Raw genomic sequence first — 14,987 nt, forward strand, 5'->3', positions numbered from 1 at the left:
TATTTACTTTATCGAGTAAATTCTCCATGCTGCTTTACATGAAGGTTTCGGTTTTGAATATGATGAATGAAGCTGTTACAAAAGAAGCAGAAAATCCATGTTGTGATGCTAAATGTTGACAAACTGCTTTAAAAATGTGTTTTACTGCATTGTAACTTTAGCTGCAGTTGCATTTTAGATAACTGCTTTATTTTGAAGTTATTTCAGGGTAAAATTTATATAAAATGCGACACACATGGCTCTCTGCTGCCTGTGATTCTGACAAAAAGCACAGAAAATTCTCTCCACAACCAAAAAATGTCTTATCTGGATTAAACATAAACTTTGTTTTCATGGCTTCTTTGCTTCCATTTGTTATGTTTTGAAGTTTGTGTAGCATGAGGAAGCAGCTATAAACACAATAATGTTGCTGCTGCAAATATTAAAATATTACTGTAATAAAACACTGGATGTGACAGAGAAACATTCTTCCTTTAGTGAACAGAACAGACAGTAAAATAGCATCACAGTGTTTTTGATCAACCATATTATATATATTTTTAATGACAGGTGAATAGATCCAGACAAACAAAATGAAATAAATCCAAATAAATATCTGTAATTTCTTGTAATTTTTCCATTTTGCATATTTCCCCACGTTTTTGAAATAAACAAAATATAAATTAAATGACAAAAATAGAAAAAATAATTCTCTAATGTAAAATAACATTAAGGACCAGTAACAGTGATTAAACATACAATTTTAAAAATTATATTATATTATATGGTGTTTTTTTTTTACATGAAAAGATTGAAGATACATTTAGAATAAAATATGTTTGCAAATTCATCATGTTGTCTTGTTTTGCCTTTGTTGGTCCAATAAATTATTATTATTATTATTATTATTATTATTATTATTATTATTATTATTATTATTATTATTATTATTATTATTATTATTATTATTATTATTATTATTATTATTATTATTATTATTATTATTAGCAATTCATATAATAATAACAATAATAATAGTAATTATGATGATACCACTACTACTACTACTACTACTAATAGTTATAATAACGATAATAGCAATAATAACAATTATCATTATAACAACACAACAATAATAATAGATTTTTAAATTATTTAATGCCCTCTTTGGCCCAATATTATCATAATTAATAATACTACTAATAAGACTACTAATAATATTAGCAATACTACTACTACTACTACTAATAACAATAACGAAAATAACAACAACAACGAAAACAATAATAATAGTAATATATTTTTTCATTATTTAATGCTATTTTGGCCCATTGTTGTTATGCTTGATAATGATAATGATCAAAATAATAATAATAAACAAAACAACAATAATAATGACATATTTTTTCATTATTTAATGCCTTTTTTGGCCAACTATTATTATTATTATTATTATTATTATTATTATTATTATTATCATCATTATTATTATATATGATACTGCAAATGCTAATAAATAACAATAACATTATTATTATTATTATTATTATTATTATTATTATTATTATTATTATTATTATTATTATTATTATTATTATTATTATTACTATTTTTAGTGCACCAGCTGCTGTAATATTACAGTATTTAATTTTAGATATATTATATCCATATCTTATGAATAATTTCATTATTTATACATATTGAGATATTGTTCATTTGACAATAAAAAGCAAAAACAACCCAAAAACAAACACTAAATAAACAAGCAAGATGCCATGTAACAACAAGGGTAGAAAGTGTTTTTTAATTTTAGTAACTGTTAATTTGGAACTAATTATTCTCTGTAAAACAACTGTATTTAATTAGATTTTCCCCGTTGTTTTACAGTATTTTTACTTCTCACCTGCTGTGTTTTTTACAGTGCAGTGATGGGCTTGACTCATTTTATTGATCAGGAAGTGATGACGGACGACACGACAGAATCTTTAAACAAACAATAAAGCAGGAATGTCGCCTTTAAACGGACGTTAATGTGAATTATCCGCGTTGACAAAGATTGATCTGAGTCTTTAGAGTAAATAAAGTTAGTTTCTGTTCTGCAGCTCAGACTTCTTGTCACTGCGACAGGTGGATGAGACGGTGCGTTCATTGCACACCTAGAAATCGGGGAATTGTGATAGTCTTATGTAAATATAAAGTTTTCCCGTATAACAGAGTTGGAAAATAGCTAAAATGAGCTATATATGAAGAAAACGCACATAATGAGTGTGTGCTGTTGAGTTCTTAAGAGGTTTGGGAGCTAATTGAAGCTCCTGTAACAGTGATTTCCTCGTGTGTTGTCTTTTTTCCGAGCCCCTGAACGCCCCTGCAGGCTCCGCCCCCCTCTCCGGACTTTTAGTCTCCGGGTGTCAACGGCAAAGTTCAAACTTTGAGTCCCGCATTCAGGCACCGGAGCTCCGAGGAGTCTCTCTCCGCTTGTCGCTCCGTTCCTCCGTAGTCTTTCGGGAATATGTCTCCGTCCACGTCGCCCCGGTTCTTCACGGAGCGGGAGGTGGCCCGGCACAGCACCCCAGACTCCTGCTGGGTGCTGCTGGGGACCCGGGTCTACGACGTGACCGCCTTCCTCCGGATGCACCCGGGCGGCGAGGCGCTGATACGCAGCCGCTCCGGGAAGGACGTGAGCCGGGAGATGGAGGGACCCCCGCACCGGCACTCGGAGAACGCCCGGCGGTGGATGGAGCAGTACTACATCGGGGAGCTGGACCGGGACAGCGGCGCCGAGGAGGCTCAGGTGAGGGCCGAGGGAGGGACACACCTGCCGGGCTAAGCTAGCTGACCGCTCCGGAGGGGCGGAGGAGGGACACACCTGGAGCCGCACCTGCTCTGGAGGAGTTCAAAACTATATCTAATATTAGTTTCTAATTATTTTAATCATTAAATAAAAACTTTTATTGTTTATTTAACTCACCTTGAGGCTCCAGAGCTGTAGAAATAATGTCCTCCAGATAAGGCTGTGGCTTCTCCAATAAAATTACACTATTTACTGAGATAACTTGTGTGTTAAATGTTAAATATTGTCCCTGGAAACATGGGTGAAGGTTGAATTTCAATATTGGAAGGAGAAATAGTTTTTTCCACATGTAGATCATCTGTAAAAAGTAGTTTGATATATGCAAAAATGCAAAAAATTAAGATTTAATTCCATTTTTTTGCTTTTAGTTAATGTTAGACTAGTTTCTATTCATGAATAAGCAAAAAATAACTGTTGATTTCACTGCTTTAGTTGTATGTAGAGCACATTTGATAAGGTCCAGGTGTAAAACCACATTATATGGACAGATCATATCTGGATTAGACTGAGGCTAAATATCTTTAAAACACAGTAAAAGTGCTAAAAATGAAAATTTGATTACATTTTTTTGTATTGTGGAACTCATTTTTAGCGTTAGACTAGTTTAGTGTCTATAACACTATATATAGATGGCTTTAACACTTAAATAGTTAAACACAGATGGGTCTCTAGTTTGTAAAGTCTTTGTTATATTGATGGAAAGGCAATAAATGGGACAATTCAGTGCTTTTTTTTGCATGTAGGCCACATTTGATAAGGTCCAGGTGTAAAACCACAGTATATAGACAGGTGTGACCTGGATTAGACTGAGGCTAAAAATGGCTTTGAAACATAGTGAAAGTGCAAAAAATGGTGGTTTCATTGCATTTTTTGCATGTAGACCAGCTTCAAATCTAAACCCATTATAAATAGATGGTTAAACACAGTCTCCAGTGTATAAAACCTTAATTATATTTGCAACAATGCAATAAAAATGGAGATTTCACTGCTTTTTTGGAGCTTGATGTCTAAAACTACTATGTATAGATGTTTAAACACAGTCTCTAATTTGTGAAACCTTAATTATATTCAAGAAAAAGCAAAAAACTGGACATTTTTCTGCTTTTCTTTGCATGTAGACCACATTAGACCAGGTCCAGATCTAAATTCATAACATTTAAGCTGCTGAAATCTGGACTAGAGTGTCCTACAGAGGCTAAAAGGTCTTTAAAACAGAGTAAAAGTAAAAAAAAAATGAAGATTTCATTATATGTTTTACATGTAGACCAGTTTTATATCTTAACCCACTATAAATAGATCATTAAACCCAGTAACCATTGTATAAAACCTCAATTATATTTGCGGAAAAGCAATAAAAAATAGAGATTTTACTGCTTTTTTTTTTGTCACGTGGACCACATTAGACCAGGTCCAGCTGTAAAACCACTGCACACTATTTATCCAGACCTGGTCTAATGTGGTCTAAATGCAAACAAATGCAACGAAATCTCAATTTTGTGCACTTTTATAAATAAAATACTGTGTTTTTAATACATTTTAGCGTCTGTATGCAAATCTAGTCCAGATGTGACCAGTTAGTAAACAGTGTTTTCACATCTGGACCTGGTCTAATGCAGGAAAATCCAGTCAAATCTCCCTTTAGTGCATTTTTATAAACAGAATAAAGCTTTACAAATTTGAGAGAAGGTGTCAGGCTGCATCTAAAGTGTCTAACGTGGTTTTACGTCATTAACATGTCAAAAAAAAAAGAGAGAATCAGTTGATCAGTGCTATAAGTTAAGTTTCCCTTAGCTTTTCCCTTAACTGCTGAATCTTTGCACCAGTTTACATCTTTGCTGCGTTGATTTCTGGGGAAATTATCTTTATTTATGTAAAGAAAAATCCTCAATTTAAGCATCAGTTGACTCCAAAATAAACCTGAATTTAAGTCGGCGTTTGACAATAGATTCAGTGTTTGTTCAAGCTCAAAATTCATTTTTTAAGAGTGAAAAATGACCCGGTGCTGCAGAAAAACTGTGAAGCATTGAGCTGTTTTCCGCTGCAGGAACTTTTTATTGGGATGCCTATAAACAACGCAATTATAGAACCTATTTTAGCACAGAAAACCCCTTAAATAATCTACTACTTGTCAACTATTAAATTAATCGCTATCTTGCTCATAGATTAGATAGTTTGAGTCATTTTTTAGAGAAAGAAAAGTCAATATTCTCTGATTCCAGCTCCTTAAACTTGAATAATATCTGTTTTTTTTTACTCTTATGACCATAAACTCAATATTTTCCCAGAAATCTCACTGAGCTGCAGCTGATGTCTTCAAAAGTTTTGTTATTTTTGACCAAAAATCCAAAAAATACTCAATTTAAAATGATGACAGGACAACAGAAAAGCAGCAAATCTGCAGATATTTGGCAATTTTTCCTTTATTTTTGGCTTGAAAAATGACTGAACCTATCAGTTAAACCAAATTAGTAATCAAATCAACTTATCAGCTTAAATACGTGAAAATCACCACATTAAATCTTGTATTCAGAGTAGAGCTGCAATAATTAATCACTGGACAAGTAATAATCAGCCATTATTTTGGCTTTTGATTAATCGGTTTCACTGAAAAGAAGCTAAAATTCTCTGATTACAGCTTCTTAAATGTGAATATTTTCTGGTAAACTGAATATTTTTGTGTCGCGGTTACAAGAAGAAGGATTTTTTTCACTGTTTTCTGATATTTTACTGCCAAAATAACTAATTAATGAAACGAAAATGTCAGTAATTATTAGTTGGAGCCCTACAGAGAAGACTGTTGATTTGTTTAACTTGGAGATCACAGAAAGGGACATTTTAATGTAAAATTCACCTCATAACATAATATAAAACACCCTGAACAGACTGGAATTGTGTCCAATATTTAGTATTTGTTGCACCTAAACAGAAACAGAAAGCAGCGTCAGGCCTGCAGTGGAAACTTATTGTTTGCTTCTTTAATACGATAATTTATTAATCCCACAGTATGGAGCTTTGATTTGTTACAGCAGCAAAGAGGACGGTGCAAACATTTAAGAAATATCAGTAGAAAAATTAAAATAAACCAAAAAAATCCATAAGTTCTAGTTCAGATTGTTCTGTGGATGTGGAAATGAGAATATTGAACATATTTATTCATGTTTTTAATGGAAGGAATCAATGCATGTGCTCTATTATCATCTGTAACAGTCCTGTCGGTGCATTAATACAATCAGATGACAGTTTTTTAATTCAAAAACTTCAGCGAGAAATGTGCAAATATAAAAACATAGTATAAAAATGCAATGTACAGGTGTAAAACCTATAAAAATAGCAAAATTACAGCTTATTTAGTGTGAAAAAGCTGCAAAAACATGCAGATATTTCTAGTTCCTGTTGAATCTAACAGCGACTTAATTTAAAAAAAGAATTAAAACATCGAAACATCTTATTTGGTGTATTAGGAACATAATAAAAACAGCAGTTTAACTCATGTTGCTGAACATTTTCAGATATATATAATGACTTCTATTTGTGCAAAATTAGCATATTTGCAAGCAAGAAATATGTAAATATAAAAATAGAGAAAAAAGTAGTCCATAAAAATGTAAAACTCGTGAGAGCAGTGAGATTAAAGCATATTATTGTGAGGATAGTTAATTTAACACAATATAAACAGCTGTGTAAAACCTATAAAAACAGCTGATTTACTATCTGAAGATTAGTATAATACATGCATTCATGCATAAAACAATCAAACAACAGTTTTTTAATTAAAAAATTGCATTAAGAAATGTGCATATGCAAAAATATAAATAAAAAACAGTATGTACATCCTATGAAAACAGTGAGAGCTTAAAAACACACTAATAATAGTCGTTTAACTGATGCTGTTGAACGTTTACAGACATATAATGACTTGTGCAAAATGTGTAGATTTACAATATATTCCTTTGAATCTATCAGAGTAAATTGCTGGTAGATGCTCTGGTGGTGAATATAACAATTTTGCACATATATATTCATGGTTTTTTGAAGAAGTACAGTGAAAAATATGCAATTATTGAATAGAAAAGTGTAGTTATAACTGTATTTGCAAATGTGGAACCTATGAAAACAGTGAGATATCTTAAAGAAAACTATAAAAACAGCAGTTTAACTGATGTTGAACATTTACAGAAATATAATGACTCATAGTGGTGCAAAATGTGCATAATTATGAGCTGCAGTTGCGTAAACAGACGGTGGAGGCTCAGTATATAAGAAGACGATGCAAAAACATGCAGATATTTCCAGATTCTGTTCAATCTAACAGCTGGTAAACTGCATTAAAATAATCAGACAACAGTTTTTTTATCCAAAAAGGTGCAGAAAGAAATGTGTAATTATATAAATATAATTTTAAAAAGTATGTACAGGTGTAAAACCTATAAAAACAGTGAGGTTACAGCTTATTTGGTGTATTAAGAACACTAATTGCCCCCTGGGGACAAATAAAGTTAACTGATGTTGTTTAACATTTATGAAAATATGATGACTCATAGTGGTGAAAAAATGTGCAGATTTACAGGCTGCAGTTGTATAAACGTGTTTCCAGGCTCAATATATAAAGAAAAGTAGCTAAAAATGTGAAATATTTCCAGATTCTGTTCAATCTAAAAGCCAGTAAATTGCAACAAAACAATCAGATGACAGTTTTTATTTAAAAAAGTGCAGACAAAATTGTGCAACTATAAAAATATATTAAACAATATTATGTACACATGTAAAACCTATGAAAAGAGTGAGATTACAGCTTATTTAGTATATTAAGAACAGTTTAAAAACAGTAGTTTAACAGATGTTGCTGAACATTTACAGAAATATAGTGACTCATAATGGTGAAAAATGGGCAGATTTACAGGCTGCAGTTGTGTAAGTATGTTTCCAGCCTCAATATGTAAAGAAAAGTTGCTAAAAATGTCAAATATTTCCAGATTCTTCTCAATCTAAAAGCTAGTACATTGCAATAAAACAGACGACACTTTTTCTATTCAAAAAAGTGCAGAAAGAAATGTGCAATTATAAAAATATTTTTAAAAATATATTATATTCAGGTATAAAACCTATGAAAACAGTGAGATAGCTTGAAAAAACAGTGGTTTAACTGATGTTGCTGAACATTTATGAAAATATAATGACTCATATTTTTGCAAAATGTGCAGATCTGCAAGATGCAGTTGCAGAAACATGTTTCCAGGCTCAGTATATATGGAAAATGTGCTAAAAATGTGAAATATTTCCCCATTCTGTGCTGCTAAACACTATACCAGTATTGCACGTATACATTGACGTCTTTAAGTTGCTGCTAGACGTCTGCAGCGTGCTGGAAACGTCTCTCGTCTCGCTGTGTTTGGGTTTTAAAGGGTCGCCCTGAGGAGATGAAGCTGCTCCTGTCGGCTTATTATCTGTCAGCCGTGACAGGATCTGGGTTTGATGAGTTTATTCCAGACGTAGATCGGGTCTAACGGGAGGTTTAATCTCTTTACTGAGAAGCTGAATGACTCGTGTTGATTACTGGAGGGAGGGTTTCCAGCGTGGAGGAGGTGAAGCAGCAGAGCAGGTGATCCAGTGGACCAGGTGTGTGTTTGGAGGTCTGACGTGTTAATAAATGATTCAGGAGGTGTGTGTGAGATCAGAATAGAAGCAGAAACTGGTTGTTGTCACCTCAGCAGGACGGCAAACAGGAGAATCTGTGGGAAACTCCTGAATGAATCCACGCCCAGCTTCAGCTCTCCTGGCTGCAGGAGCGGCTTTTGCATAAATCTGTTCCCGACATAGTTGATATTTCCATAACTGCCCACTTTCTGTCCTCTTCTTTATGCTGCTGGTTGCATCTCAGAAAGTTTAACTCACTGCAGAAACAAAACCCTCACCCACCCTGCACTGCAGACAAACAAATGTTGCTTTTTTTTAGTTTTTTTTTTTTACAGCTTTTCAGGTAAGAAGTAATTAAATTGCAGAAAGAGCAATAATTTACATGTTAAATATAAAAACAAAATACAAAAAGAGGCCAAAGATTTTAAATAATATCCATAATTAATTATTTTGTTTAATTAAAACATTTTTTTATTTTATTTTTCAGTATTTAAATTAGCAAAAGAAAGAAAAAGTTTTGTAAATCCAGAGAAAAAAAAGTATTAATTTGCATGTTAACTGGAAAAAAAAACTGGCCACATGTAAATAATGTCCACAATTAATTATCTTATTTAATCCAAGCATAATTTTTACTGTATTTAAATCAGCAAAAGAATCTGTCATTTTACAGATATTTGCTGTTAAAAAAAACTAAAGAAACAGGCCACAGGTAAAAAAAAATCTGTAATTTGTATAAATGATAATCTGTCTTTATTCAATGTGTGACTGTAGAATATTACACAATATTTATAACACAATATTTTATTCGGTTATATGAAATATATTATTTGATTATTTTATGTATTTTATTTTGAGATTGTAATTTGACAAATTTTCCTTCTTTTGTTCAATTACAGGTCAATTACTAGTCAAATCGCAGTGAAAAAGTAATAATTTACGCTTTAAATGTAAAAAAAAAATGGAAAAGGCCAAAATTGTAAATAATGTTTACATTAAAAATTTCCGTCTTTTACAAAAACATATTTGTTCTTTTACAACGCGTGACCATAAAATGACTCAGTTTTCCTGTATGTAAATAAACTTACAACATCCTTTTTTAGTTATTTTCACAGTTTTTGAACGTTTCCGACACCTTTCCTGCCAGATTTTCACTTTTTTTAAATTGCAATTTAGTTTTTTGTAAGTGCAAAGCTTCAAGCTGCTAATAAAGCACCTTAGACTCTATTTTTCTGTCTGTCAGCTGTTAGATTTGTATTTATTAGTGTGAGTGTTTGCATGTTGTGGGAGGATGTTAAATTTCTCAGGTTCTTTCTGGTCACAGTTTGAGCCGTTGGTGGTTTTTGTCTTTGAGCGTCAATATTTCCTCCTTTTCACCAAACCTTGTTATAAATGAGTCAGCGCTGAGGTCATTTGGTGTTTTTTTTATCAGAAAACATGATGAAAATGTGTCACTGGGATCATGTTCTGATGATTTTATTTAATCTAAAAGGCGATAAACGTCGTGTTGACTGATGCCGAGTGTGAAACTAAATGTGACGATGGAGGTCATGAGGCACATTTCTGAGTCACCGGGACGTTCTGGCTGTTAGTGAAACATCAGCTTCATGGAATTCCTCCTCCAGCTTTGTCTTTCTTTTTCTAATTTTCAGTCTCCAACACCTTGACCTCCCTGCAAACATTAAACCGGCTCCTCGTTTTGCTCTTTAATCATTGGCCTGATGTCTTTAAATAGAGTTTGCAGAAACAGGATGTGAGTTTGAGTCACTCTCTGTTTGTTCTTGGTTTTCATCTAGCAGAAAGGTCAACTATAGGGCTTTTATTTTAATGTTAAATGTTGTAGAAATGAACCTGTTTTGCATCAGATATCTAGAGTTACAGCACATAATAGTTCAGTGGTTCTCGAGTTTCAGTCCAGATTTAAAATGTCATCAGTTGTTAAATCTCTGCATTGTGGTGAATCGTCATCAGATTGATGTTATTATTGCAAATCAGAGGTTTGTAGTTTCTGAGATTCTTCAGCTCATATTGGTTATTTAGTGGCTCTTTATGCTAAAAATACAATTTTCTGGTCATTTTAGACTATTTGTGAGCAAAAATGTCTATTGTTTTTGAGTAAATGGCTCCAAAATCAACAAAACATTGACTTTTTCTCACTTTTTAGCATTTTGCCGCGGATGTTTTTCCTCTCAAAGCCCTTTAGGGTCCAATAAAATCTCCTTTATGCAGGAAAAGCCTGATCTGCTGCAGAAGAGGAGAATCTAGCAGAGCTGAATTTAAGAAAAGGCTGCAGCTTGTAATGTGTGTTGGAGGGCAGTTTACAATCAAACAGAGCTGCTGTTTACACCGTCAACAATCCAACTGGTTCGTATTCGATGCTGATTGTCTCCCATTTAGCACCAGAGTTTAAAAACAGTGAAAATGAAGCCGAGATCTGCTGCAGTTTGTCCTTTAAATAAACATTCAATCAGTATTCAGTGTGATGACAAACAGAAAAAAGTGCCATACACTTTATTTTAGTACATATCATGTTATATTTCGCTAAACTCAGTGGGTTTTAGTGAGACTTTTTTAGAAATGACAGCGTGTATAACAAATTGTATATTCATTTCTCTCTTTCTACACTTTAATTTGCTAGTTTCTGTTTTATTTCACATCTTTGTTCTCTTTTTATTTTCTCTGATGTTTGCTGCTCCAAAAATTTAAAGCATTTTGAGTTATTTTCTCAGATCTGGTGCCACATAATTCAACTGTTTTAATATCCTGTGCAGTTATTTCTGGAGTAAACCAAAGAAAGTCTTGGTTTACTGAAATTTTTTAGCCAATCAATTGGTTGTGTTGGGAAAAATCTGCATGTTATCTCCAGGTAAACTAACTTTAACTGATAAATTTCGTCTCAATCACCTTAAAAAGTGAGTATTTTCAGCATTTTACGTCATTCAAACCAGATTATTTTAGACTGAAAACACACTATATGCACATATTTGAACTAAATATACAATTATTGTTCTATTACAATAGAAAATAAATAGTAAATAATAAAAAAAACGTTTAAATAGATACATGTAAATAAATAAATAAATAAATAAGAACATTTAAATAACCACATTTAAATAGGCAATAAATAAATAATTACATTCAAATAAGTAAATTTGAAAAAATAAAATAAATGCATTTTAAAAAATAAATGAATACATTTAAATGAACAAATAAATACAGTTAAATAAATAAATCCATATTTTTAAATAAATTCAAATAGATAATATTAATACATATTAAAAAATAAATCAATAAATTTTAAAAATACATTTAAGTAAATACATGTAAATAAATAAATGCATAAGTACATTGAAAGTAAATAGGTAAATACATTGAAATAAATCAAATAAGTACATTTTATAATAAATAGGTCCATTAAATGAACAAATAAGTACTGTCAATAAATAAATGAATTCAAACAAATAGTAAAAATACGTTTTAAAAAATAAGTAAATACATTTAAAAAATACACTTAAATAAATACATATAAAAAAATACATTGAAATAAATCAAATAAATTTTTAATTAAATAGATGCATTTAAAAATACATTTAAACAAATGCATGTAAATAAATAAATACATAAATCTATTGGAAATAAATCAAATAAGTACATTTTAAAAATAAATAAATGGACAAATAATTACAGTTAAATAAGTAAATAAATTAAGGAATTTCATGAATAAATGAATACAATAAAATAAATTTAAATAAATAAATACAGCTAAATAAGTAAATAAATAAATAAATAAATTTAAAAATTAAATAAATACATTAGAAATACATTTGAATAAATAAATACAAATAAATAAATACATTTTTAAAAAATAAATACATTAAAAATATATTTAAATAAAGAGATATAGTTAAATCAAGAGTAAAAGAGAATAAGACAAACAAAATAAATAAACAATATAAGAAATAAAATAGATGAACATACTGGGTTCTTGGAAGCACCACAGTGATAAATTCTGTTTAGTCAAAATTGACCTGAAAAGTAAAAGAAGTCATCATGTGTGATCTCCCTGTAGACGTTATCTTCCGTGGGTCGGAGTGTTGAAGGCACGTTGTGGTTTTGTAGGTTAAGTAAAGAGAAACCTGCTTATCCTCCTAATCAGTGTCACTGTAGGTGCACCTTTGTTTGCTCTGCATTCGAGCCTCTTTGTCCTGAAGGAATCGAACCGACGCTGCATGTCTGGGATGCAGCAACACTCTGTCGCATTCTTTGCCTCGTCTCCGACTTAAAATGTAAACGAATTCAGCAGCTTCGGCCGCATTAAGGCACAGGAAGAGCGGTCATGAAGCGCAGGAGATAGTGGACGTATTGTTGAGTCACAAATGAGCGAATGAATGAACAACGGAGGCTCAGCTGGATTTAAACGTATGGAACGTTTAGCGCAGCAGACAGCGAGGAAATGTGCAGAATGAAGGCAGAGAGTGGAGCAGAGAGCAGGACGGAGGCCGTGATGTTGGCGCTGATAGTTTCTGAGGATGGAATGCTGGAGGGCCAGCCGGTCGGACGGCTGCAGCTCAGGAATGCAGACTTTCATCAGCGTGGATCTTTCTGTGCTCAATGATCGGATTGTCCTGAATTTAGAGGGTAGAAGAAGAAGAAGAACAGACTTTTAGTGCAGCGTCAAGTTCAATATTAACACTAGCTAACTGCCATAAAGCAGTAAAATGAGGTTGTTTATTAACCGTCTGAACCCCTAAGCAGTTTCTGGGCATTTTTTCTTTTTATTGCTTCTGTCATATTTTCATTTTCTCTGCAGCAGAAAGTCCAGCAGCTCTGTGGAAACAGAACAATCAGGGCTAGAAGTAGTAGTAAATTTGTGCAGCAAAACAAAACCATAATGCCACAAATCACACAAAAATAAAAAAAATAAAAGTTGAATTTCTGCCATTATTTATTTTACAAAGTTGGGGAAAAAACAACGTACATTTACATCAGTAAATTTAAATAAATACATATGTAAATTTAAACAAGTAAATTTAAATAATTAAATTTAAATGAATAAATACGTATGTTTAAAGACAAGACACAAATACATTTAAAAAATAAATGCATTTCAGAAATAAATAAATGTGTGTGTGTATATATATATATATATATATATATATATATATATATATATATATATATATATATATATATATATATATAAATAAAATAAGTACATTTAAGTGATTAAATATATACATTAATTAATTTAATATATACATTTTAGTATATAAATATACATATATTTTTAATAAATAACTTTAAATGAATAAAGTTTAAATTTAAGTACATTTAAATAAATTAAATAAATATATTTAAAAAAATAAATACATTTAAAAATAAATAAATGTAGAAAGAAAAATGAATACATTTATTTGAATAAATAAATGAATGAATAAATAAGAAAAAACAGATAAATACATTTTCATAAAGGATAAAAGAATTAAAAATAGGACAAAACAAACAAAATAAGAAAATAAATAAAATTAAATATTCTACATTTTTTTAACATTGGAAAAAATGGTGACACTAGATACAACAGATATTTAACAACTTACATTTTTATATTTATTTCCATACCCATCTCTGCTGTGCTCTGTGTAAACACTGCCTGCAGTTCAGCTGAAAAACACGGATTTTTTTTCTCATTACTGTTGCTCACAGTTGAGTCACTGTGGGTTCTTGGTTGTGCTGAAAAGTGCAGATTTTTTTTAGTTTTTACAGAATTTTGTTAGTATAAATGGTTTATTTTTGGTGATTTTTAGTTTTAAAGAGAGAAATATTGTGAATTTCAGTTTCCATCACAGCATGAGTAGTTCAAGGACTGTTGGAAAGTTGAAAATCCACAGATTGTTCCTGTCTGTACAGTTTCTATCTCTGATAAATGGTGTAATTTAGGTGATTTTATTTAAAGATAGCATGCCTTTGAAGCCCTCTGGTGGGTTTCTGGGGTCAGAGAGTTGAAGTTTTTGCCCCTGCAGCTAATTACAGACTTGGACTCGGCGCTAACGAGAAGCTCCATCAGAGCGAACACGTATCGGAGCGTCTCCGGCTCTCTGAACTCTGCGTCACCAGTTTGTCCCGTTCAGGTGAACCGCCGCTTTTATGACTCTTTAAGCGCTACTCTCGGTTTGTCGCCGTGGTGACACATTACCCGGCGCACTGTTTACCCTCGCTGCCGTGGCAACTGCAGACAAGGCAATTAGCGCTAAGGTGCAGGCCACAGGTGGCTCCGCTCATCGCCACGGTAACACCTGGGAAAGAGAGGGAGGGCGAGGTGGAGGGGAACTGGCCGGACGGTCGGAGAGGACGGAGCTGATTGTGGAGGAGCGATAAAGTGTCATTAATAGTTTCTGTCATTGTTTGTATGGAGATAAACCCAGAGGCGACTGCTTGTTTAGTCATCCTTACCCAGGATTCATTTCGCCGCTGTGTTTTTTTCACACCTGCTGGTCTGTTGGGGGTTTAGGATGTTTCCCAGAAGCCA

The 14,987-nt window shown here is 32.2% G+C and overlaps 1 protein-coding gene across 1 annotated transcript in view; it reads left to right on the forward strand.

The window, feature by feature from the left end:
* Nucleotides 1-2,395: 2,395 nt before the first annotated feature.
* Nucleotides 2,396-14,987, forward strand: part of fa2h (fatty acid 2-hydroxylase) — a 59,527-nt gene continuing 46,935 nt past the window's right edge. Inside the window, exon 1 of the mRNA XM_023291818.3 lies at nucleotides 2,396-2,770. Coding sequence (XP_023147586.2) covers nucleotides 2,489-2,770 — 282 coding nt within the window. The 5' untranslated portion in view covers nucleotides 2,396-2,488. The remainder of the gene's footprint in view (nucleotides 2,771-14,987) is intronic.

This window comes from Amphiprion ocellaris, chromosome 3, assembly GCF_022539595.1.
Source record: "Amphiprion ocellaris isolate individual 3 ecotype Okinawa chromosome 3, ASM2253959v1, whole genome shotgun sequence".
In the NCBI taxonomy this organism is placed as follows: Eukaryota; Metazoa; Chordata; class Actinopteri; family Pomacentridae; genus Amphiprion; species Amphiprion ocellaris.